Source organism: Arachis ipaensis, chromosome B4 (assembly GCF_059453495.1).
Source record: "Arachis ipaensis isolate K30076 ecotype BB chromosome B4, ASM5945349v1, whole genome shotgun sequence".
In the NCBI taxonomy this organism is placed as follows: domain Eukaryota; kingdom Viridiplantae; phylum Streptophyta; class Magnoliopsida; order Fabales; family Fabaceae; genus Arachis; species Arachis ipaensis.
The window spans coordinates 2,204,197-2,228,755 of NC_142439.1; the positions used below are offsets into that span (position 1 = coordinate 2,204,197).

The 24,559-nt window shown below is 30.6% G+C and overlaps 3 protein-coding genes across 4 annotated transcripts; 1 reads left to right on the top strand and 2 right to left on the bottom strand.

The window, feature by feature from the left end:
- Nucleotides 1–163: 163 nt before the first annotated feature.
- On the bottom strand, nt 164–6,391 carry LOC107638271 (MACPF domain-containing protein At1g14780). Its single transcript, XM_016341464.3, has 7 exons — nt 5,944–6,391; nt 3,843–4,081; nt 3,270–3,474; nt 2,662–2,739; nt 2,381–2,564; nt 1,981–2,147; nt 164–1,093 (listed from the first exon to the last, which is right to left on the bottom strand). Exons 1-7 carry the CDS (start codon nt 6,196–6,198, stop codon nt 383–385), a joined length of 1,839 nt encoding a protein of 612 aa, XP_016196950.1. The 5' UTR covers nt 6,199–6,391; the 3' UTR covers nt 164–382.
- Nucleotides 6,392–7,905: 1,514 nt separating this feature from the next.
- On the top strand, nt 7,906–12,247 carry LOC107635801 (oil body-associated protein 1A). Of its 2 annotated transcripts, XR_015881408.1 has the most exons (4): nt 7,913–8,098; nt 10,057–10,518; nt 10,580–11,666; nt 11,729–12,247. XR_015881408.1 is itself a non-coding variant. In XM_088485901.1 (3 exons), exons 1-3 carry the CDS (start codon nt 7,971–7,973, stop codon nt 11,967–11,969), a joined length of 717 nt encoding a protein of 238 aa, XP_088342027.1. In that variant the 5' UTR covers nt 7,906–7,970; the 3' UTR covers nt 11,970–12,247. The 2 variants fall into 2 exon arrangements, 1 of the variants encoding a protein (XP_088342027.1); XM_088485901.1 differs by lacking the exon at nt 10,580–11,666 and having other exon boundaries at nt 7,906–8,098; nt 10,057–10,460; nt 11,785–12,247.
- A 1,539-nt stretch (nt 12,248–13,786) lies between these two features.
- Nucleotides 13,787–24,320, bottom strand: LOC107638270 (Nucleic acid-binding proteins superfamily). Its single transcript, XM_016341463.2, has 10 exons — nt 23,802–24,320; nt 22,725–22,884; nt 21,809–21,870; nt 21,367–21,526; nt 21,107–21,227; nt 20,350–20,431; nt 16,105–16,208; nt 15,664–15,742; nt 15,083–15,133; nt 13,787–14,110 (listed from the first exon to the last, which is right to left on the bottom strand). Exons 1-10 carry the CDS (start codon nt 24,108–24,110, stop codon nt 14,027–14,029), a joined length of 1,212 nt encoding a protein of 403 aa, XP_016196949.2. The 5' UTR covers nt 24,111–24,320; the 3' UTR covers nt 13,787–14,026.
- Between the last annotated feature and the right edge of the window lie 239 nt (nt 24,321–24,559).

Genomic DNA, 24,559 nt, shown 5'->3' on the forward strand with positions numbered 1-24,559 from the left:
CCAACCTACTAAAAAGGGAGTGATATTCCATTGTTGCCAATGTAGGACTGAAATTATCATTCCCTCCAAATTATTATCATATAAGCATGGTCAAAGAAGCACGCTTTGCATGATTTGACCATTGTTACACTGTGGTGGGTATTTATTGGTGGAAGGCTCACGGTTTCTATTAAAAGATGTTTCTCACATCTGTATTTTACTATTTTACATACTCCATTCAATATTTTACATGTATAAACGTCTTATAGTTTAGTACATCCTTAACATTTCATAAATTAATCTAGTAGCTATTTTCCTAACCAATAATTACATCTATATCTATAGTTTTTGAACAAAAGAATGAAGTAACAATAATTTAGATCATAGATATCCTCTAGAGTCACTAGTAGTCTAACAATGCAAACTTAACCTGCAATCCAATCTTGCCACCCTCAGTCACAAGCTTAGCTGCTGTTACCAGCCAATGGCCGGGAACGTCGTGCGGACCTCGCACGACCTCACTGGTGTCAACAAACTTTAGCATTTTGGCGGAACGAGTCGGGACAGGTGGACCGTCCGGATAAACACCGGAGTTGAGCGCGGTTGGTGCTTGCTTCTGGTGACCACTCACACTCTGTTGTTGTGTGAAGGAAAATGTAGTGCTAAGATTTGTTAGGAATGATGATTTTCTAGAAGCCTCTGGAACGGCGGCCCATTCGGACTTCCTGATGCTGCAATTTGGTATGTGAGTGTATAGGAGGCGCAAATGAAGCACATTTCTTGGCCAACTCCCTTTGCTAATGAGTTGAGCACCGGTTACAATGTAGACACCATTACTACTTGATTCATTCAACCATTCAGGGTCATGTTTGACTACTGAGGTGCACACGTTAGCAAAACCCTTCCATCTTATTGGCTCTAGGAATTCGTCGCTGTTTTCATTGTCATCTGATCCTCGCCACATCGACGATTTGCTTGTGATTGAGCCGCCGGAAGAGAGGATCATTGTGTTTGGGAGGCTGGAAAGGTGCTGTATGTGTAATGCTAGTCTGTCACATTTTCTTCCCTCTAAATACAAGCGAAGACCAACCACAGGTTTTTGTTCACTCAATACCTGATATTTTGCACGAATTCCGTGATTAATTATATAGAATATACTAGAAATCTTCCTAATTACTAAAAAAGAAGAAAAAAAAAAAGAGATGGATATTTTTGATGTCCTGAAATCTTAGAAAGCAACAAATTCTTCTTTAGAGAATGTTTGTGAGAATAAATTATTTCTCTATCGATATAATATAATGTCAATTGCAACACTAGAAGGGTTGAAAACTCAAAATAGGTGCTATGTTCTATGCAGCACACACATTGAATTGAAATAAGGAAACAACACTTATTATCAAGTGAAGTATTAAGTTCATATTGTTGTCAAAATGACTTCTAGAAAGAACAAAGAACAAACACCCAAATTTGTCGGGAAAGAATTTTGATTGGATACTTTAGTCCTCAACAAATTTTTATTCTCTTAAGAGCCCTCTAGAATTACTCCCGCAAGCCAGATTGGTCCCTCGGTCGCTTTTAATAAAAAAATTTAATATGGGTATTGGACAAATAAATCCCTAAAAATTTTTCAAAACAACGAAGGAACCAATCTATCCGATGTGAGTCATTTTCATGGACTTCTAGAGATTAAAAATTTGTTGGGAATCAAAGTGTCCGATTTGAAATTCTTTGAAGACCAATTTGAGTATTTACTCAAAAACAAAAATTCGTCTCATCTCATGTACCTAAAAAGCTTGATTTGTTAGACTAATCTGCACAAGATAGGTAATTTCGTCAACAATATGATCTTTTGTAGCAAATGTTCCTCAAGGGTTTAATTTTTTTGTCTTCTGTGGATAATTTTGTCGGCGACATGATCCTTGGTGCATAAATTTAGGATTTCGCTTCTTATATATGTTGCAAAAACTGTTTGCTCAAGTAGCAGGGTTTGGTTAGTAGTACCTGTGCAGAGCTGATATGAAGCTTGGGACCCAAGAAACTGAACTGCAGCGAAGGCGAAGAAGTCTTTCTCCGTTGATGCCTCAGAGGTAGCTCATAAAACATTGGTGCCCATTGCGTTGGAATTTGAAACTCCAAGAAATATTGTAAATCTTCAGGAGAAGGCTTATCTGTGAAGAACATTTAAATCAATGAAATGCAGTGTAACTTCCTCGTCAAATTAGAAAGTGATCGACACTTGAAACTCGTGTAATTTAGTAAAACATGCAAGGACAATCCGAGACAAATCATATTTGCTTTATTTTGGAGCTTATCTAAATCAAAATCATTGAAGCTGCATAAAATAGAGATAAAAAAAAGTAGATTATATAACTAATTTTGGATCCAAAAGAACATATCTTACAGCGCAAGTACGAATTGATGGCATGGCTCAGATAGCCACTTCCAGGAATTCCTGTGAGAAGTGATGAAATAGGAACAAACTTGAAGAGAATTGCTTCAGGATTTGATGGCACTGTCTGAAGCCAATTTGAGTGACTATGCTTGAACATATCACCTCCTCTTTTTGAGCAAATAATAGTGAGGCCCTGTTCCAATAACAAAAAGCATGAGATACTAACAATCTTTAAAATCTTTGTTCCTTTCAAATTGAACTGATATATTGTTTCTCTTTTTTATACTTACATCCTTGCTTGATGATTCCGAAATACTGGTGAACTGTACTGAGTTTGATTGCATCACGCGACTAAAGACTTCAGGGACCTACATGAATTAGCAAGATTGATATCTATCTATCAATACATAGACAACCATGTTAATAAATATTCTATAGACTTCAGTTGTAGGAATTAGCCTCTCTTAGAACGCTTTAATAATATTGTCTTATGAATGTGTATAAGAAGGTTATGCATTGTATCAAATTGACATAACAGTCACTTGAAATATTATTCAGATTATATCACTCTCCCTCTATTTTGATTCTGTATTTTCATGAATTCTAAGAGTATTAAAGATGTTAGTAAATATCCTAAAAACTTAAGTTGCTAGATAAAGACAGCAAGACATGCTAATGCTTTTTATATCTAACAGGCTCCTTCATGCAAAAGCTATTTTAAGCTTGAAGTGTGGCTACAAATCCACACATACCTTGTGGTCAAATTTGATTTTAATTTAGAAGAATGGGCGTAAAAAAGAACAAACACGAAACATTTTTGGGTTACAGAAGTTCAAATCTCATAAACCTTTTTCTTTTTCCAAAACCTTTGGCTATAGAGTAGAGTCATATTGGTTACCTTTTGCTTTGCATGTATTGTTGTCTGCCTCTCGAGTAGTGAAGGGCTTCTTAAATCCGAAAACATAAAGTCTCCAAGTTCCTCTAGATATCTTCTGAGATCACTAGGAGAAATCTTTGAAGAGTGTTTCTGTTTGACACAAATTACATCTTGGCCTCCAACAGCCATACCTATTATTATGTGTGTACCATATGTCTGAATGAACCTGCCTAACATGACTGATCAGGATCATTACGCTTATTGACCAAAAATCATGCATAACTGTATGCATGTTCCATTGTTAAGATTGAATTGCGAATACATAAGAGTGAAAAAAGTTTGCTAACAAGGATTCTGTCTAGAAGGCAAATTGAGTATTAGTTAAGGGAGACATGGAATTCTTGTGAATTGGTTCTCCATTACCGACAACTCGAGCTTAATGATAAAGAATAATGAATTTGTTAAATGCAGTATCATTGATAAGTTGTAGAAAGTACAGAGTACTTGCTATTTTTCACTTTTAGATATTGTTAGATATATAAATATTCATGTGCTTTTATCTATCAGTTTAAACTTTTAGAAAAGATGGATTACCTGGACAATGCTGCAGGATCCCATTGAGCCGGAACAGCTTTCTTTACTTCATCTTGAAGTATGAGGTGTGAAGGAGTTAGGTGCAAATAGTACAGAGAAATGAAATAACCATCAAAAGCAAGATATTTGATATCTTCGGCATCACGATACCAATCGCCAGTTAAGTCGAAAAGAGCATTAAAATAGCCAGAGGGAATTTTCCCCTGTATTGCTGATTTCTGGTTAAGCAACTCAGACATCTGCAATCAAAGAAAGAGATATGCTACATTTAAACTCTGTCTTTTAATACATATCTTCTATCAAGAAATTGCAATGACATAATATCAACCACTTTAGAAATTTAGTACATTCATAGTTCAACTTATTCATAATATACTGGATTTTCATGATAACAGACGTTATGGAATGAAATGAGTATTACTTTTTTTTTTTTTTTTTTTTTTTTTTTTTGGTCTTTTCAATAAGATCCATTACTGAAATATTGCTGCATTTTATTATCCATTAATTGAATTAGCTACATCTTGGGTAGCATTTCTTTGAGAATCTTGATCAATCTCTAAAATGCATGGATGACGACAAATGAAACAAGTGATTAATGTCTTATATTCCAAGTTCAAGTGTCTTAACATTTTCATCACTTGAAGTTTGAGATTTAAATACCCAAAATGACATGTCATGGTAGCAATCTAAAATTAAGTGTAAACTATAATCATGTAACTGAAATGTATATACTGCCTTCGATAACACTGTCCATCAATTATGATTTATGACAACACATTTTACACTTACAATGATAAAATTCTCATTTATTTTACCCCAATCACTATTCACTAATTAAGTAGAAGGTTCCCCCGTGCAGAACATAAAGGTTTAGACTGATTTGGGATACAGTTTTTTGGCATAATATCGAAGCTTATATAACAAATATAATTCAAGTGCCTAAAATTTGATTATTGTATTCAATTTCATTCTTCTAAATAAAAGCCTAAACTCTTTCTCTTTTAAAAAAAAGGAGAGGATTATTGACCCATGTTTGACACATGAACTCAGGAAATTCTCCTCAGGTCACATAAATATTTTGTATATTCCTTTTGTTTCGGATATTATCCTCATCCTTTTGGGAGTGTTAGAACTATGATCTCACAATAGGTCCAATAATAAAAAAATATGTATCAACTCTATATATATGAAACAAATATAAGTACAAATAACACCTCATTTTGTACAAATCAATTTTCTATAGATATTCAATAAAAGACCAAGCTACCTGTACCAAATGATTCAGCATAAACCTTGCATACTTGTCCGTACATATTTAAAGAGTAACGTTGCATGCACCAGTTTTGTCTACATTTCTTTTGTATAAACTTACCTTTAGTATTAAAAGTCAGAATTTAATTTTGATATGCGTAAAGTTTTTCACTTACATCTAATTACTCAATCCCACATCAACAAAAATAGCGAAAGTTAATTCATCAAAATTAAACTCTTAAAAGTATTAATAAGAACAGAGAAGATAAAAGTTTTGTCTTTTAAGTAGTGTTTGTTTTGAGGTACTGAGACAGAGACTGAAAGACTGAGACTTAGTATCATGTTTGTTGGTTCAGAGACTGGTACTAAAATTTCTCTCTATCTCCAAAATTTCATTATTTCAGTACCTCCAAAAGTTAGGACACAGGGGACTAAAATTTTTAGAGATAGAGACTAAAACTTTAATAACATTTTATACCTAAAATACCCTTATTTCAATTAATTAATTTTAATTTTACCTTTTGTGTAAATTAAATTATAGTTTTATTCTTATTTCAATTTCTGTCTCCTATTTTGCACCAAACAGAATATTGAGATTTATTTCAATTTCTGTCTCTTGGTCTTTGTCTCTCACTCTCACTCTTTCCGTCTCTCTCTCCACCAAATATATCATAAAAAATGTACCAAAAATTTCCAGAAAAAATTATAAAAACATCTCTTTGAAACCATTTTGCTGCTCAAACAAACAATTCATCGAGAACTCGGTACAGAAGCAATTTCTATTCATCGAGGCAATAGTATTTTGGAATTTGAAACGCAAAGAAGAAAAAATTAAAATAAAAAAAGGAACCTGATTGAATTGAAGAACATCAGACTTAAATCGAATCCTGTCTCCTTTATCACAGCGTATATCTTGAGAAACATGAGGAATAATAGTGTTATTACCAGAAGGTCCTCCAGGCACCACAATATCCCTCATGTTCTCTTCGTCAAGAACCACCAACCTCCTCCCTCCATTAACGCCGCCCTTGGCGAACTTGAGCCGAAAATCGCTGGTGAGATCGAACCCTTTGCCCAGACAGCCCAACGCTGCAACCTCCTCCATCGTCGTCTAGCAAATTAAACTTTGATGATTATATTATTCGAATATAATAAGCACTTATAGCATCAGCTGCCACGACCTCTGACCGTGACCGAATCGAAGAAGCTAATAGTCAAATCAGGTTTGGTGGCGGGTTTGACTTTGGATTCTTCGCTATTATCAGTTTGTTTGAATAATTGAATGAGACAAGGTCATTATTATTACTGTGCTTAGTATGGTTCAAATAAAATAGAATAAAATAGTAGGGTGACGTAATCAACAAATATTATTATTTTAGTTCAATATTTAGTCTCTAATAATTTATACAAATACAATTATATTATATGTATATATTAAAATTAATTATTGCCAAGAAGCAATAGCTCAAATGGCATAGCCAATAAGTAATAGCTCAAATGACATAATCTCCTCATACTCAATTAAGAGGTTGCGGGTTTGAGTCTCCTATCTTTGGTAAAAAAAAAATAACTCAAATGACATAATCTCCCCATACTCAATTAAGAGATTGTGGGTTCGAGTCTCTATATATTCGATAAAAAATAAAAAATATTAAAATTAATTATTAATATAAAATATAAATTAAAATATAAATATATATTAAAAATAAATTAAATTATATATATTTATATATAAATATATTAATAATTAATTTTAATATATAAATAATATTTTTATTTATTTATATATATTAAAATTTAACATATAAAATAACATCATTTATATATAAATTTTTTATATAAATTAATAAAATTTATTTATTAAATATAATTTGATGTTCGTATTAAAATTATTAAAAATTATTAACCTCTAAAATTTTTTAAAAAAATATTATAAAATTAGTATAAATAAATAAAATAAAATAAAAATTTAAAAATAATTAATTTTATATAAAATTAATAATTAAAAATTATTAAATAAAATTTTAATTAAATTATTTAAATTATTTAACAATTTTTAATTATAATTTTATATAAAATTAATTCCATTTGAATTTTTACCATAAAATTGGCGGAGGCTGAAGGCTCGAGACTAGAGGCTGAGGGAATGGCGTCGGTTGTGATTTGAAAGGGAAAGGTTGGTCCAATTTCAATTAAGCACTATTTACTTTATATATATATATCACAACTTGACACAACTAAAATATATAGCACAATTTGAATTAACTTTCAACTGGTTGTTAATTTATTTTTTTATTAATTAAAATAAAAAAATATAAAAAACCAATAGAATATCTGTTAATCTGTATAATGTGTATAATAAATTGTATTATGGTCAATTTAATAGAATATCAGATATTTATTATCCCTAGTACTCGAATAATTATTCTAAATAGTAAGAGTATATTGTGTTTGATAAATTAATAGTATTTCATTTTAAATGTTCACTTTTAACTAAATAAATAATTCATTGTACATATTATACAGATACTTCATTCACTCTCTAATAAAATTCTTAAAATAAATAAATAAAATGTTATGAAAGAAAATAATTAAAAATTAAATTTTTAACCATTTTTTAAAAAATATTTACTCCTTGTGTTGTTGGCTACTTATAGTGATTAACTTAAAATATTAAGTAATCAAAAGGAGACCGACATACATGCCACGTCTTTAAAATTGGTCAAGTACGTGTATCTCTGCATGCATACAATGCCATTACACATGCCAAATGCCATCTTCTTCTGAATATAAGTAATGTCAGATACTCAATGTAAGTCACAGCCATGTATATAAATAAAATTGTTACTTGAAAATGGATGAAAGTTGAAAGCAAAGATGTCGAAGAACAGCAAGAGTAAGGTACCTGGGGAGCCCACAGGAAGTGGCACTTCCTTGCTTGAGACTGCTACGGCTGCCATCCAAGCCTTTGCTCCAGTCAACAAAATCCATCAACATCTTTGTGCGTAAGTAAACCCCCTCTTTCCATTATTACCTTAGTTATTACTTTCACTACATACTTAAATAGGTTCTTTCATATCCAACGTTTTTTATTTTCAATCCCACAACATTTTCAACAGTATTTCTATCAATTTCTACCAAACTTTTGTTTATGATGGTGTGAGTTTATGACGGTGTTAATAGAAGTGTCTTTGCGAATGTGTCTAATAAAAATGTCTTTTTTATAGCTGTGTTTAATGAAAGTATCTTTATAAATTTATAAATCTATTTTTTAGATGTATCTTTTTATACATGTGTTTAAAATATAATAATTAATTATTGTTACTAATAAATTAGCAGATAATATATTAGTACCCTATACTTTTTTTTATTTTTAAAGAATTTTATTACAATTTTTAAAAAATAAGATCTATCCTTTCGGTCATATTTTTAACAGCTTAGTTATCCTAATAAAAATAATAAATTTAATGAAAATATAAATTTATATATCTTATTTTTATTGATTAAGATAAAAATTTATATATCATATTTTTATAAAATTTAAATACATTAATATATAATAATCAATATAATAAAATTTAAACGTAAAATTTTTCACAGACCTATTTAATATATACTCTATTTTTTTTAATTTGTTACCTCTGATGATATAAATTAGTTTTTATTCAAAATTTATCTTAGGGTATAAAATATATAAATTATTTGAGTTGTTTTATAGTGTGTTAATATAACTAGTCAAATTGTTCCTGGAACAATTTTTATTCAAAATTTATGCATGTTTCTATCATATGGATTTTTTTATTTGTTATTAATTATTAACTACAAATAAACTACTCCACTGATATAAGCGTAACAAGTCTTTCACTCATTGTAAATTTGTAAATCATATATATATTTTTTATTATAAATGTATATTTAGAATCGTTTAAAATGAGAACTATTGTAAGATGAGAAATAAAATAAACTGAAAAATCAATTATTTTGGATCAATAATTTCCCCATTTTTTTGTGGGAGGGTATCAAAATAATCCAATTATTGTCATTAGTAACTTCAACTACTGCAGATTTTATAGAAAATAATTCCTCATCGTCTGATTATTGGATTTTTTTTAGTTGTAGATAGGGCTGGAAGCGAACTTGAAAGCTCAAGTTCGGCTTATAAAAATTGAGCTTGGCTCGCGGCTCGACTCATTAACGATCAAGCCCATTTCTTAAGCTCAAACTCGACTTACTAAAAAAATTTATAAGTTGGCTCGAGTTCACGAGTTGCTTCGAATAATAAGGACATCATCTATAGTTTTATATTAATAAATTGTAACTTATATATTTTAAAATATTTAAAAAGATCAATTTTATATATTGTTTATTTATCAATAAATTATAAATTTTTAATTTATTTCCTACATTAAAATTTATATAAAAAAATATAAAATTTGAAATAATTAAGATTATATATATACTAAATACATATAGAATATGTGTATTAATATATATAATCGAATCAGTTCACGAGCTAATGAATTGAGCTTATCTAATCTTAAGTTTGGCTTATTTAATTTATGAGATCAATTTCAGGCTCAACCTTGGTTCGCAAGTTTAACTTATCAAGCTATTAACGAGTCGAGTTCGAGCTGGCTCATGAGAGCCGGCTTGACTCACTTATCAAGCTATTAACGAGTCGAGTTCGTAATCTATTATTTTCTTTTAATCTCGAAATAATATTGGTTGTTTCTATTTAATCTTTTCTCAAAATGATACTATTTCTTTTTTATGATATTACTATCATTTTTAGGATACTTTTGGAGATACGATATTCAATGTAATTTCTAATTTTTAATGTTAATTACTTTAAAAATATTACAAGTATTAAAAAGTGATATCTAAGATTGATATTACTCTTAATAAACATGAGTTGAACATGCATTAACATTCATGTATGAACCAATTTGCAATTTGCATGTAGGTTTCACTTCTACTCTCACGACATGACCCGCCAAGTGGAGGCACACCACTTGTGCGGACACCAAAATGAAGAGATGAGGCAGTGCCTCATCTACGACAGCCCCGAAGCCAATGCTAGACTCATTGGCCTCGAGTACATTGTGTCTGAGAATCTCTTCATGACGCTTCCGGACGAGGAAAAGCGCCTTTGGCACTCGCACGAGTACGAGGTCAAGAGCGGTTTACTCGTCATGCCGGGGATCCCTGGCCCTGTAGAGCGCCGGGACCTGGAGTCGGTTTGCAAGACTTATGGTAAAGTTTACCATTTTTGGCAAGTTGACAAAGGTGACTCTCTCCCTCTTGGGGTGCCTCAGCTCATGATGGCATTTACTAGAGATGGCCAAGTCTACAACGAGCTTGTACAAAGTATGGTTTATATCCTGTCCTTTTGTTTAGATTCTTTATTCTTTTGAAAAATTTTCAAGTGTACTGATTTTTAACCGTTGATCTTAATTATAAAAAAATATATAATATATATAATTAAGATCAACGGTTAAAAATTACTGTAATATTGATACGACGGTACATTTAAAAACTTTTCTATTCTTTTATCATTGTGATAAATTGGTCTTAGAGTTTGTGTATGGCAAGTGTACCTAACTGTAGCACAAGAAATTGGGCAAGTTTTTAAGGAAAAAATGTAAATAATTTTTTTAAAGTATTTACAAAAAAAATAAAAATAATTTAATGTTTGAATATTTTGAGTAAAAGTGTTATTTATTTATCAATTATATTTGAATACAGAAATGTAAAAAAGTTTTTATCTATTTATTGTGTTAAATTGTTTTTTATTTATTATGTTAAAATATTTTTTAAAAATTAAATTTTTTAAAAAAAATATAAATTATAATTTTTAAAAATGATGTTTTTTATTTTTAGTGTTTTTATTTTTTTTATTAAATATTTATTAAACACAATAAAAAAATTTATTAAATTTTTTTTTTTACTAATTTAATGGCACTTAAATAAAATTATAGTCATACTTGAAAGATAAATTGTGTTTTAACATATGCCTCTATTATGATCGAGCTGATTCACATTCAATTTCATTGCAATTAAGTAGTTATTAGTTATTACTATAATATTTTTGGTCAATAGTCACAGTATAAAATCGTTATTATAGGTATTTTTAAATCACGTTTTTACATATGATATAAAAAAGTGTGATCTAAAATATAAAATAATTTTATTAAGAGAAGGTTGCCTTTTAAATTCATGATTATAGACATCTATAGTCACGGTTTTTAAATAAACAGTGATTAAAATTTTTGTTTAGGTCAGTCAAACTGTGACCATAGGAAATTTTAAGTTTAAAATTTTAAGTCATGATTTTTAAATGTGATAAAAAAAATTTTAGTCTAAAGTCTAAAATGTTGTAATGTGTATATAGTTATTTGTTCTTTAAGTAATTATAGTTGATTTGAATTTTGTTTTGTGTATATAGTTTAGTTTTAAACTCTTAAATAGAATTCTAATTCTTGATTTGGTAACCTATCGAATTGGAGATACCGTAGAAAAAAAATTAAACGAAACCGTAAATCTTTGGTAACCAAAGAAAATTAGCCAAAAATAGCCATAACTTGCCTTATTTAGCATTCATTAATTGTTACGATAATTAATGAATGCTAAATAAGGCAAGTTCTGACTATTTTTTTTGTCTACCTAACATTACCTTGTTGTTTATGTGTAGATTGCGGGAAGCGTTTGGGCGTGGATCACGAGAAAGAGAGAATGAACAGAGAGTATATGAAAGGACCAGAACATGGAATTGATCCATTGGCCAATGGTGGAGGTAAAGGTCTTAAGACTGTTCTTAGAGAGGTCCATCTCCCAAATAATCAACCTCCTCCATCTGCCACCAGGGTCTTTGTTTGAACAATCATCATATATCTTATCAATATATAAGATGACATCAATCTTTTCTAGACTTATGATGCACAACTTGTATAATTATTAACAAGGTTTCATGTGTCAAAGTTATATGTATGAGGAGTCGGGATCTCTTAATCCAAAGATATGTAATAATGCAGTTAATTAGCACTTAATTACCTTAGGATCTGTTTGAGAATAAAGGGCATAAAGTGTTGTGAAGAACTCATGTTATACTATTGTACCGTTATATATTGGGAATCATATATGTTTTAAACTTTTAATTTGTTGATCGTACCTGTGATGGTGCTATTTAATTTATAAGATATAGCGTAATAATATGATAATAGCACCACAAGCGTCAGGCTTCATAGTTATAGATTTATTTTTAGTTAGCGAGTCTTATACTCTTATGTATGTGTCTAGGGATTGAAGTCAAATGAGATTATGAGGTGATTTCTACGAAGATCTCTTTGCTTCCCTGGTTGGAATAATTTTTATCTTTGAGATATGGTCATTGTGATGGTTGCCATTGTTGACATTCTTTTTTGACATCCTCATCTTCGTCACAACCAATCTGTTACTGAATTAATAGGTCGGCCATCCTTTGGACCTTGGCTTGTAGCGTAGCATTCATGGCCAATAACTTGAACTAAATTGGTGGACGAGGAAGTGGAGTTTGCTCATCAACCATGATCGACAAAAGAGGAATAACAAGTGAAAAAAGAAAACATGGGATAACATTAAGGTTGGTCCATAGTGGGTACCAAATGTTCTTATTGTTAAGGACTCTGTCCAAGATATAGCTCGCTATAGAAGGAGAGACATCGTCCTATCTTCTCTACGGATAAGATATACATTGGAGTTCAAAGGACACCAAATGGGATGGGTATGGGATGGATACCTGCAAAAAGTACTTCAACATTTAAGTCAGTAATAATTCAAAGAAAAAAGTGAGAGTGACTTAAGTGAGTATTAGATTTTTAGATGTATTCTTTTACCTTGCTTTACTTTATACAAACTTATGGAGAAATGACCGTTTTCAAATATCTTTAGTTGTCGAGATATTAGGGAGCACGTGTAGACTATAGTGCAGTTAAGTTTGAAGTACCAACGTCTTTTTTAACTGCTTTTCCGAACTACTAGGGGTGATGTGTGAGAAGGTTATTGTTTTTTTGTTTTACTTGAATGATTATATCTATTTATTTGACTTGTTCGCCGAACTATAGGTGACAATTATTGAATAATACGGGATAGATTAGGTTGTAAAGGTGGAGTTATAGATATAACAGCCAAATTATATGTAACGTGAGTGGTGATTATTTATGAGCCACGAAAATTTTAACATTCTTTTGACCTAATTTATGTGCTGATGAGTCGCAATTCCATACTTCACAGTAGGTCAAAATATTTCAAAATTGATTTATACTTTGTCGCAAATAGAATTATTTAGCAGCAAGCACATGTTGTGCACATTTCTTCCTTTGATCAAATTGTCGATGACTTACAAAGTCTCTGTCCCATGATGCCTTTGTTCGTTTTAGGACCAAATTGAGGCTGGTTTGTTTGAGAGATATTAGGAATAAATGGTAGTTATGCTTATGCTAATCATTTAGTTGGTTGCTCATTAGCTATTAGAATTATTATATAAGACATGAAGTTAGCTCTTTTAATTACAAATAATGAAAGCCCTCTTTTAAAACCTTCTGCTTTCTCTCTTTTCTCTCTCAACTTCTTCTTCCCTTTTCATCCCTGAAGGGTTTCTGATACCATTTCATAAACATAATATAAGCTGTACATAATATCAAGCAGACAAGCATACATCAGTGTGAATAAGAAGATTTTTTGTTACTGATGTCAACTGAGTCAATTATATCGTAAATGAATTGGTAAAATTTCGAATGATTGAATAACTGAACTATATGGAGTGTCTCTGCAAGAAACCTTTTTGTGAGTTAAGTCACAACACCAACTAGAAAATATATTTTTTTTTTTACAATATATTATATGATGCCAAATCACTGTACAATCATTGTGGAGTTTCTCAATGACTCAAAATCAATTTAGGGGACACGTTCTAATACTCGTTGTAAGGCCTTTTTGATACCTTCCTGATCTAGTGACGTTGTCAAATGTACCTCCTGAACCTGCAAATAAATTATAAAATATGTTTTATATATAACTACAAAAGAATAATCTTTACGAAAATATTTAGTAACAAAAAAAAATTAGTCAAAAACAGCCCAAATTTATAAGTTCTAACTGTTTTTTTTTCTCTCTAACATTACCGTTATCTGTAATACTCACAAGTCACATGTCCTATTATTTGTAAACTCTGTTTTCTATTCTCTTTTTCCCCATTTCTTTTAATTATTTCCTTTAGTTTTAAATGAGAAATATTAGAAGACTAATACTTTTATGGTGGAAATTTAGATGCAGTCAACTTTACGTAAAGTTGATACCTGAGAATCGTTAGATGATTTGACTGATTTGACTAAATTTTCATTTAACGGCTCTCAGGTATCAACTTCACGTGAAGTCGACTTCACCTGAGTTTTCACTTACTTTTATTAATTTTAGCGAATATTTTAGACTAACACTTTATTTTTATACTATTAGAATTTAGAATTTAAAATTTAGTATTTAATAATTAGAGTTAGTCAAATATTGGCAAAAAATAATAATCTAGAGCTTAGAGAAGTCAATGCATATGAGAGTCTATATTCTTCTTTTTTTCCCTATTCAGTTCAGATTGCATATTTCTATATCAACTTAGGTTCTTAGACTGTGTACAAGAAAAAGCCACCAGAGAAAAGGGAAGAGATATTAGGAAGAAAGACATGTTCTAGTTTTCAGATTCATCTCGCCATTTTCGGAATTTTTCTTCCTGTAGGAATCAGATTTTGGTTCCATTTTCTTTGGCTTTTGGATTGGTGAATGTAATAAGATTTTGTTAGAGATATAATCATTCATGTTGTTTTTTTCTATCAGCTTAAACCTTTGTGAATGAGTAGTTTCATGACAATGATATTAGATCTCTATATCCGAAAGATCAAGAGTTCGATCTTTGGTGAAAGACACTATATAAGAGTTCGTGCTACAAAGAAGTTTTATTTTACCTGTCTTCCCGCCCTAGCAAGGAGGGTAAATCTTTGATTTACTGGAGGTGCCTAGAAAACAATAAATAAATAAATACAAGATAAAAAAAAAGAATGTGAACAACTTCACGCTAGTTAGATAAAAGAAAAAAAATGTTAGGACATCAGAATTTATTGTATTTTATCATCACTAGTCATCAACTTATTCATTGAGTATAGTAATTCAATAATATTTTTTTTATATTTTTAATTATTGATAACTAACTAATAGTCAAAAACAATAAATTTTGATGGTGGAATAAATTACCATTTGTATCCATGAAAGATATAAATGCTGATACATGTATCTATATAAGAATAAAACGACAATTGTATCCATAGAAGATAGCTTTCGTGTGCCAAAAATACCCTAACGGACCAACTGTGTAACCAATATCCGGATACTCTTGGCACACGGAAGCCATCTTCTGTGGTTATAATTGTCATTTTATTCTTATATTAGTACATTTGTCAGCATCTGTATCTTTTATGAGTACAAATGGTAATTTATTCTTGATGGTTCTCTAACATTACTCAAAAGAAAATTATTTAAAAAAACTCACATTAGAGAGCCAAAGTTGCAAGTCTTGTGAGACAACCCGTTTTTCAAATCCTTGACGGCTTATTCTTGCTTCATAAATTCTGTCACATGAATAATATCAACGTACCATCAACAGAAACTTCTTCACATGCCTTTTATATATCATCATTTGAAGGAACAATATAAGAAAAGTATATATATTTTTCTGAAAATAAAATACTTCTTTTAAAATAGAAGTAGAAAACAATATATATTTAAGTACATTAAATTTATTTAAAATATGTAAATTATCAATATAACTGTTTTAAAATACGTCACCTATATAACGACTCAATTTATTTAAATACAATATATATTTAAGTACATTAAATTATCAATATATCAAATTTGTAATGTGAGAAATATTTTACAATAGAAAAATAAACATATAGAAAAGAAGAGACAATGGTGCATGGAAACATACCCATCCTCCTGTTTGAGCTCTTCAAGGATAGCTTCAAGCCCCGGAAGAGGCTCAATAGTACTACTTTCACTGTCACTAGAAGAATCAGGATCAGCTATACCATCCTATAATATACAAAATATAACTTAAATAAGGCAGAGCCATGTAGATTTTTGAGTAATTTTGCCATGGAATTTATAAGTCTTAGAAAAAAAAAATAATAATCAAGTCCCTCAAGAATTGAAAGACTGCATTTATAGGTTTCTGAAAAATTACATTGTTGGGTAAAATTCATCCTCTTCTGTTGGGATTTATACATCCAATATTGCAATTTTTTGAGGTACTTAGTAGTTTAATTACTCTGTTGGTCCCTATAGTTTCGTAAAATTTTCAATTAGGTCCCTATATTTTTTTTTAATTGGGTCCCTGTACTAATTTTTTTTCAATTAAGTCCCTCTTAGTAGTAATTGGCTTAATTTTATAGGGACCCAACTAAAAAAAAAAGAATTGGTATAGGGACCTAAATAAAAGGAAAAAAAAGTGTAGGGACCCAATTAAAAAAAAATTGGTGCAAAGACTCAATTAAAATGAAAAAAGTATAGGGATCTAATTAAAAATTTCGCAAAACTATAGGAACTAACAGAATAATTAAACCGTACTTAGTTGATATTTTTTCCCCTTAGGAACCTACAAGTTCATTGCAAAAAAATTTCAAAGACTTAATTTGAACTTTTTTTTTCTTTGGAGATATGTAAGTTAGTAAAAAAATACTCCAAAAACCTACTTATCTTATTACTCTAAATAAATTAAATAAGACTGAGAAAAATGAATAAATATTTAAATTAATCATTAAGAAGTCTCTGAAAATTACTCTTTACAGATTAGTTCTCATGTGGCTTTCAATAAAATTTTTAATATGCGTGATAGACAAAATATCTAATAAATTTTATTAGGGGTAAGTACGATTTTGGTCCCTTAAGTATGGGGTCAGAATCGAATTCGTCCCTCTTCTTATTTTGCCATTAAAATCATCCTTAATGTTTTTTTTCGTATTAAAATCGTCATTTTTATTAAAATTTTTAATTTAATACCTAAACTACCCCTATTCCTATTTTAATAATAAAAATTATAAAATTAAAAAAAAAAAAACAAAACGCGTTTTGGGAGGAGGGGGGGGGAAGAAAACGCGTGGGTGGGTGAGGGGGGAGGGAGATGGCGCCGGGGAGGGGAGGGGAAGGGAGCGGGGGAGGGGGATGGCGCCGGGGAGGGAGCTGCTCACGTTGCTGCCGTCAGACCCTGTCGCCGCCGTTCGTGCTTCAGTCGCCGCTGCTGGTCGCCGCCTCACCGCTGCTGCTCGTCGCCTCTGCTTCTTGCTTCGTCTTCTACTTCTTCTTCTTCTTCTTCCCTTCTTCTTCTTCTTCTTATTATTATTGTTGTTGCTGATTTGTGGAATATTATTGTTGTTTTCTGTTTCTGATTTGTTGATTTGGGTGAGGGGGAGACGGGGAGGGGGAGGTGACGCGGGGTGGGGGTGGAGGTGCTGGGAAGGGAAGACGGGGAGAGGGGGGTGACGCGGGGTGGGGGTGGGGGTGCTGGGAAGGGAAGACGGGGAGAGGGGGGTGACGCCGGGTGGGGGTGCTGGGAAGGGAAGACGGGGAGGGGGGTGACGCCGGGTGGGGTGGGGGTGGGGGTGCTGGGAAGGGAAGACGGGGAGAGGGGGTGACGCCGGGTGGGGTGGGGGTGGGGGTGCTGGGAAGGGAAGACGGGGAGAGGGGGTGACGCCGGGTGGGGGTGGGGGTGCTGGGAAGGGAAGACCGGGAGGGGGAGGGGGAGGGGAGGCGGGGAGGGGGAGGGGAAGGGGAAAGGGGGGAACGACAGCAGCGTTGATGGTGGTGCTGGTGGTGCTGCGGTGGTGTTGGTGGAGGTTGTGGCGGTGGTGTTGGTGTTGGTGGTGGTGGTGGTGGAGGAAGTAATTATGTTGGTAGTGGTGAGGGTATTTTTGTCCAAAAAAAATAAAAAGGACGATTTTAATACGAAAAAAAACATTAAGGACGATTTTAATGGCAAAATAAGAAGAGGGACGAATTCGATTCTGACCCCATACTTAAGGGACCAAAATCGTACTTACCCCATTTTATTATTAAATAATTAGGTCTCTAAAAAATATCATTATCGAACAACTTAGTCTTTCTTAAAAATTACAGAAAAACAAATTCATCTAAGAGTAATTCTCATAAAATTTTAGAATAATAAAAATTTGTTGGGTGAATAGTTTGTAACTTTAGTTTAAAAGGTTTGCAGGTCTTTTTTACCATTGAACTAAATTATATGGCTGAGACAGTATTACTAATCAATTTTTCCAACCAGAAACAGAATAGAAACAAAATCATCCACCCAAAATCCTTGAAATACATACATAACATTGGAAAGCTTTCAAGTATACCGATATTTCAGTAATTTTTTACCGTTGATCTTAATTATATATATTTTTTGGGCAATGCTACGTAACCAAAATATTATAGATAATAAATAAAGGTACATGATTAATAGTATTTGCGTTGATAAGAGAGTGTGAATCACTCTCCTAATTTAATTGACGTAATTAATTTCTTTCTATCATTAATTATCTTTCCTTATTTAATTATACAAAAAGTTAATTCCAAATTTAATGTGAATCAAATTGCAAAAATTTCTCCTTCATTATTATTACATGTATTTATAATTGTATAATTTTTTTCTTCCAAATAAAAATTTCAAATTCTTATATTTTTAATTAAAAAAAAACTCAAATCACCTCAATACATTTTATAAAAAATAAAATATTTTAAATTTGATCAATTTTTATTTATTAAAAATTAAAAATATCTAAAATTATTGGTTCATGACCTGCAAAATAAAATAATAAATAATAATAAATTAGCACCAATTTATTGATTATGGATATTATATATATAAAATTATAAATATTATACGTATAAAAATATGGATGTTAAATTAGAGAATTTAACAACTTCTGGTATACAACTCATATTTTACATATAGGTTATTATAAAATAAAAAAATTAAAATTAAAAAATAAAATTTAAAAAATAATTATTAATTCGTCGTATTAAAATCAATAAATAAGTATACATATGAATAGTAAACAAAAAATATTAAAATTATGATCCTTTGGTGTACATGTAAGATAATTTGAAATATATAACAAGACACATAGTTTAAAATTTGGTAATATTAATTGTAAAAATTTGTTAATTATAAATATTATATGTATGAAATTATGAATGTTATGAGTATGAAATTATGGATGTTATTAATATAAAATTTTGGATGTTATGTGTATCTTACTTAATTATGGATGTTATGTGTATGAACTTGTGGATGTTATGAATAAATTTGCCAATTGAATAAATTAATTTAGGTATTTGACATTTTTTTTCAAATCTAATTATAGTAAAATTTAGAAATATATGTGAATTAAAATAAATCATTTTCACTTTGAAAAACATGAAATAAATTTTTAAATTATCAAAGACGGTGATTTAAAAAATTATACGTTGATTTAAATGTATAATGTCTTCAAAAATAAAATATTAAAATATTTTGAATCATGATTTATTAGTATATATGTAAAATAATTTGAACTACATAATAAAATATAATTATTATTAATTTTTATTGTATTTTTATATATAAAAATCAAATTATAAAAAGGAATATTAAGTATTGATTACAATAGTGCCTAATAAAAAGGGATATGATTTTCTAATTAATATCATTAATTAGCAGATTTAATAAGAACGGTGATAAGTAGAATAAACGGTGATAAGTAGAATGATAAGAGAGTGAAGTAAAAAATAAAACTGTTATTAAGTGATATAAATGAAGTAAAATATGGAAAGTTTTGGCTGATTATGGCTGAAAAATTTTGGTTACCAAACTTTTTCCATATTTTTTATAATTAAGATCAATAATTAAAAATCACTGAAACACCGGTGTATCAGTACATTTAAAAGTTTTCCGATAACATTTAAGTAGTGCTACTTCAATAACTCAAAAGTTGTTAAACAACTTTTGTCTAAAGTAAATAAGTAATAAAGGCAGGAAATATACACATTCTCTCTCAATTTTTAGTTTTATTTCTTTTTTTTTCATTTTCTCAAACTATTTGCAATTATCAACTAAAAAATGAGCTGTAAAAATAGCATATCCAATAATAACATAACTAAATGCATACAAGGAATCATAGATACACTTCATACAAACCTGTGGTATTACTTTGTCCAGAGTTTCTAGAAGTGGATCTTCTTCTAACTGTTTAATTGACAGTGTAATCCTTGATTTTTCTCTGCAACAAGTTTGACATAGTTCCCCATGCAAAATAAAATTCTTTTAAATACCAGGGTAAGCTACCAAAAAATGTTGGTACAAAAATTTTCTCAAAACATTATAAAACATGACAAACGTAACTAAATTTTTTTTTTTAAGTAGCAAACAATGCTTGTATTTGGATAAAAATGTTTCATTTTTCTAATTATACTTACAGAAAACTGCATTAAAATCTAATCTCTAAAGTATGTTTTGAGAATCAACAATGCTAGGGAACCAAGAAGGTACCAGCCAAAAATCAGCCAAATACCAGCCAAATACTTCTGGGTGAATCCAAAACGGATGGTGTTTATGCTAAGCATTAGGATGTTTCTCCTACTAAGTATTAGAATGTTTCTTTTTCATACTAAATGGATGTTCTTTTATATATATTATAAATTTTTTTATATACTAAAAATCGGGATTGTTGGAAGTTCCGTGATTCCTGCCCCTATTTCTCCAACGTATAATTCAGAATTTTAATTTGGGATGAGAAGCAATTAATATCAAATATTATAAATTAAAAACAAATTAAATTAATTAAATATAATTATAAATTAGTTAAGTTGTTTATTTTTTGGCTGATCACCTCTTGCTTCCATATACTTACGATTTTGGTAGTTTATCAGAAGAAGCAAAGTACAAGGAAACGCACCTATCAACACCAATAACTTTGACCCTGACTTGATCACCTTCTTTTAAGATGTCTCTTACATCTTGAACTAGATCCCATGATACTTCTGAGATGTGTACTAATCCGGTAAGGTGATAAAGACCTGCATCATTCTGTATTTGTTTGGTATTAAAATACATTGACATTCCAATTAAGTGCTACTATATAGATAATACGGCAGCACTTAATTGGATTTCACTGACAGTGTAAAGTAGTTAAACTTGACGATTAGGAGTTATTACCGTCGGGGAAGCGCAAATGAACGAATGCACCGTAGTCCTCGACAGAGCCAACTCTTGCTTCGAAAATGTCCCCTACTTTGACTTGCCCTGAATATTTGGACCAAGAAGCTTCTTTCTCAGAGAAGATCAATTTTCTTTTATCTTCATCTGCTAGAATGACCTAAAATTAGAAGAAGAAGCTACAAATCATTTATAAATTCAAATAACTCTTGCTGGTTTGAAATTTGGGAAGCAGGTTGAAAATGAAAATAATCTAGTTCAGCATAAACCATAGGATAAAACAAATATTTGATGCAAGTAGCAGATACAAATGCATTCATCATATTTCAAGGTTCAAAAACTCACTTTTTTTTAGATGTAGATTTTTTATTTTATTTTATTTTTTCTTCAAAAGATAAAATGATAACATGTAGCATCCATTATTCAAATAACAATAATGTACCTTCACTGATATGATTGAACCATGCAAACCTTTAGCAATATCTTGGATAGGTTTCTGTGGTTCTACACAAAAGTATAAAAACTACAATAAGGCAACAATTGCAACTCTACCTGCTACTATGACTAAACATTAGCAAATGTTGAATCAGTAACATGTTATAAGCATGCTGGGTTTGGTACTATTAGAGATATAATCATTCATGTTGCCTCTTCCTATTAGTTTAAACTTTTGGGAGGAGTACTTTCATGACATGGTATCATAGCTTTATATTCAAAAAGTCAAGAATTCGATTTTTAGTGATCCTCAAAAGTGAAAAAAAATAGCATAAGGTAAATGGAAAAAGAAAAAAGAAAGCCTATGTAAAAATCAAGCAAATAAAAAAAGAGGCTCTTGCTTGAGGAAAAGTGCCAAAGATATAACCATTCATATTATCTCTTTCTATCAACTTAAGCTTTTAGAAGAAGTAGTTTCAAAATAGGTACATAAGCTATGAAACTCTTGCATTGAGAGTTAGCTACGGAAAGAGTTATTTATAAGGTCAATCGAGATAAATAATGAGAATATTGTACCAAATACTAATATATGACAGAAGCAACCAAAATTGCCAACTAGTTAATGAAACAACCACGGTAACTAGTTGGCAATTTAGGGCGTTTGATTTGTATTTTCATTTCCTGTTTTCTGCTTTTTGGATTTTATAAACTATATTACGTGTACACTAAAATTAGCCACCAAAGTCGACCAATATAAAATACATGTTAGAATACAAATACACATTGAAAATAAATTAAACCACACATATAGTTATACACAATATATTGGTGGCTAATTTTAGCAACTGATTTTAGTATACAAATAACATTTTTGTTGATCTAAACGTAATTGAAACAAAATCATTGCGTCCGACAGGGGATACCTTTGGACGAATGGATTGGGCTGAGCTGTGGGAATGGGAGAAAGCCGACAATAGAATAAAAGCGAACAAGGAGGCCTCCGGCATTAAAGCCTTCAATCCTACCATTGTGGATCACTCCATTCTCTTTGTGCTCCTTTGCAACCTTCCAATCTGACGATCTCTACTTCATTGCAGAAATTAAGTATCAGATAAGTTTGTTAAGCTACTTACTTATATGTTATTACCCTCCATCAAGGTTTCATCAGGATATATAAATCATGTGCTTCCGAATTCATGATATTTTGATTTGATATTAGCACCAGAAACGCATTAAAAAAAAAATAGCCAAAGTTTGTATTAGTGCTAACTGCTAAATCATAACATAATTTAATTTTAATACGTAAAGGAGTTTACACTATCATGTAATTAAAACTAAAATTTATTATACGTATGACCTTTGAAGTAGTAACTCAGGATTAAGTCAAAGAAACTTAGCAATATATTATCGAATACTACGTCTACACTAAAATCAACTACCAGAATAAAATATATGTTAGAATATAAATACACATTAAAAATAAATTAAACCACATGTATTTATATACAACTACATTAGTGACTAATTTTAGTGGCTATTTTAGTGTACGAATAGCATTTTTTTGTATCCTATATTTGTGTAAAATTTTTCTTTTTTTTGTCATTATTTAGCCATCAACTCAATTTCTTTAATTTAATTCTTAGTGCAGTAATCCAACGATATATTTTATCTCATTAATGTTACACATCTAAGTATTTTTGTTAATTAAATCCAATAAATTGGTTTAACATTAACAAAAATTAATTATAAATATCATTACTCCAAAATTTATTGTTTAACTTGATTGAACTCGATTTAGAAAAAAAACTCGATTGTATAATATTATTCAATTTTTAAACATTGACGACAAATTAATGAAGAAAAATAATAAATGAAGTTGATAGCTGATAGCAGTTAGATGAAAATTTAGTCAAATCAGTCAAGCTATCAACTTCACATGAAGTCGACTGCAACTGAGTTTCCACCAAAATATTAAGGAGAAGAAGGAAAAAGAGAGAAACCCGGGCCTGACGAATGTGATCATCATCTTGTAGCTGCGGTTCCAAAAGAGTAGGGCGTTGATGAAGGAGTCCACCATCTGGGTTTTGGTCAATCTGGGTACTATTTCCAGAGACGCATATTCTACTTGTGTTATTACAGTTATGGTGCCACTCCCAAGGCGTCTTTGCAGTTAATTTGTGGGGGCATTTTGGGAAACTAAAAGGATAACGATAAGAAGTGGTAGTGGTGCAGTAGAGGAGGTCTGGTTGTGAAGAAGGTGAGACTGAGAGAAAAGAGATTGAGGCAAGCGTTGGAGTGAAGATATGCATTCTTAATTGATTCTTTTTCAACAAAAGAAAAAAAAAAACTAAGTTGATGTCTTCATTGTTATATATATCTATCTATGTATCTCCTAATCTCCATTTGGATTATGGTTGTTATGGATATAATATAAGCGATAGGTTTTAAGATAGCAGGTGCCTTTTCTTCCACCACCATATCTTTTATGCTCGCTACTTTCTTTCTGCTCGTGTGGTCGTGGAACAAGCTCAGTCACACACTACTTTTATCTGAAAATTTCAGGTAAAAAAGCTCTTACAGATGTTATTAATTAGCATTATGCGGGTGTTTTGAATGAAGATTTTATAATTATTTTTATGTAAAATTTTTATTTTTTGACTTATAAATGGTGAATTATAGAGTTAAATTTTGATATGTTATAAAAGTATTAATTTTATTTAAAGTGTGGCCAAATAAATAAATCATATTTTTATACAAA

Excerpts from the sequence above, each read along its gene's own strand:
- LOC107638270 (XM_016341463.2), bottom strand. The coding sequence starts at position 24,110 with ATGCATATCTTCACTCCAACGCTTGCCTCAATCTCTTTTCTCTCAGTC. Across the intron at positions 15,743-16,104 it reads GAGCTCAAACAGGAGGATGG|AATTTATGAAGCAAGAATAA; the intron begins GTATGTTTCCAT and ends TTCATGTGACAG. Across the intron at positions 15,134-15,663 it reads TGCAACTTTGGCTCTCTAAT|GCACCTCCAGTAAATCAAAG; the intron begins GTGAGTTTTTTT and ends ATTGTTTTCTAG.
- LOC107638271 (XM_016341464.3), bottom strand. The coding sequence starts at position 6,198 with ATGGAGGAGGTTGCAGCGTTGGGCTGTCTGGGCAAAGGGTTCGATCTC. Across the intron at positions 2,565-2,661 it reads CGGAATCATCAAGCAAGGAT|GGCCTCACTATTATTTGCTC; the intron begins GTAAGTATAAAA and ends TTATTGGAACAG. Across the intron at positions 2,148-2,380 it reads CATCAATTCGTACTTGCGCT|ATAAGCCTTCTCCTGAAGAT; the intron begins GTAAGATATGTT and ends TGTTCTTCACAG.
- LOC107635801 (XM_088485901.1), top strand. The coding sequence starts at position 7,971 with ATGTCGAAGAACAGCAAGAGTAAGGTACCTGGGGAGCCCACAGGAAGT. Across the intron at positions 8,099-10,056 it reads ATCCATCAACATCTTTGTGC|GTTTCACTTCTACTCTCACG; the intron begins GTAAGTAAACCC and ends ATTTGCATGTAG. Across the intron at positions 10,461-11,784 it reads CTACAACGAGCTTGTACAAA|ATTGCGGGAAGCGTTTGGGC; the intron begins GTATGGTTTATA and ends GTTTATGTGTAG.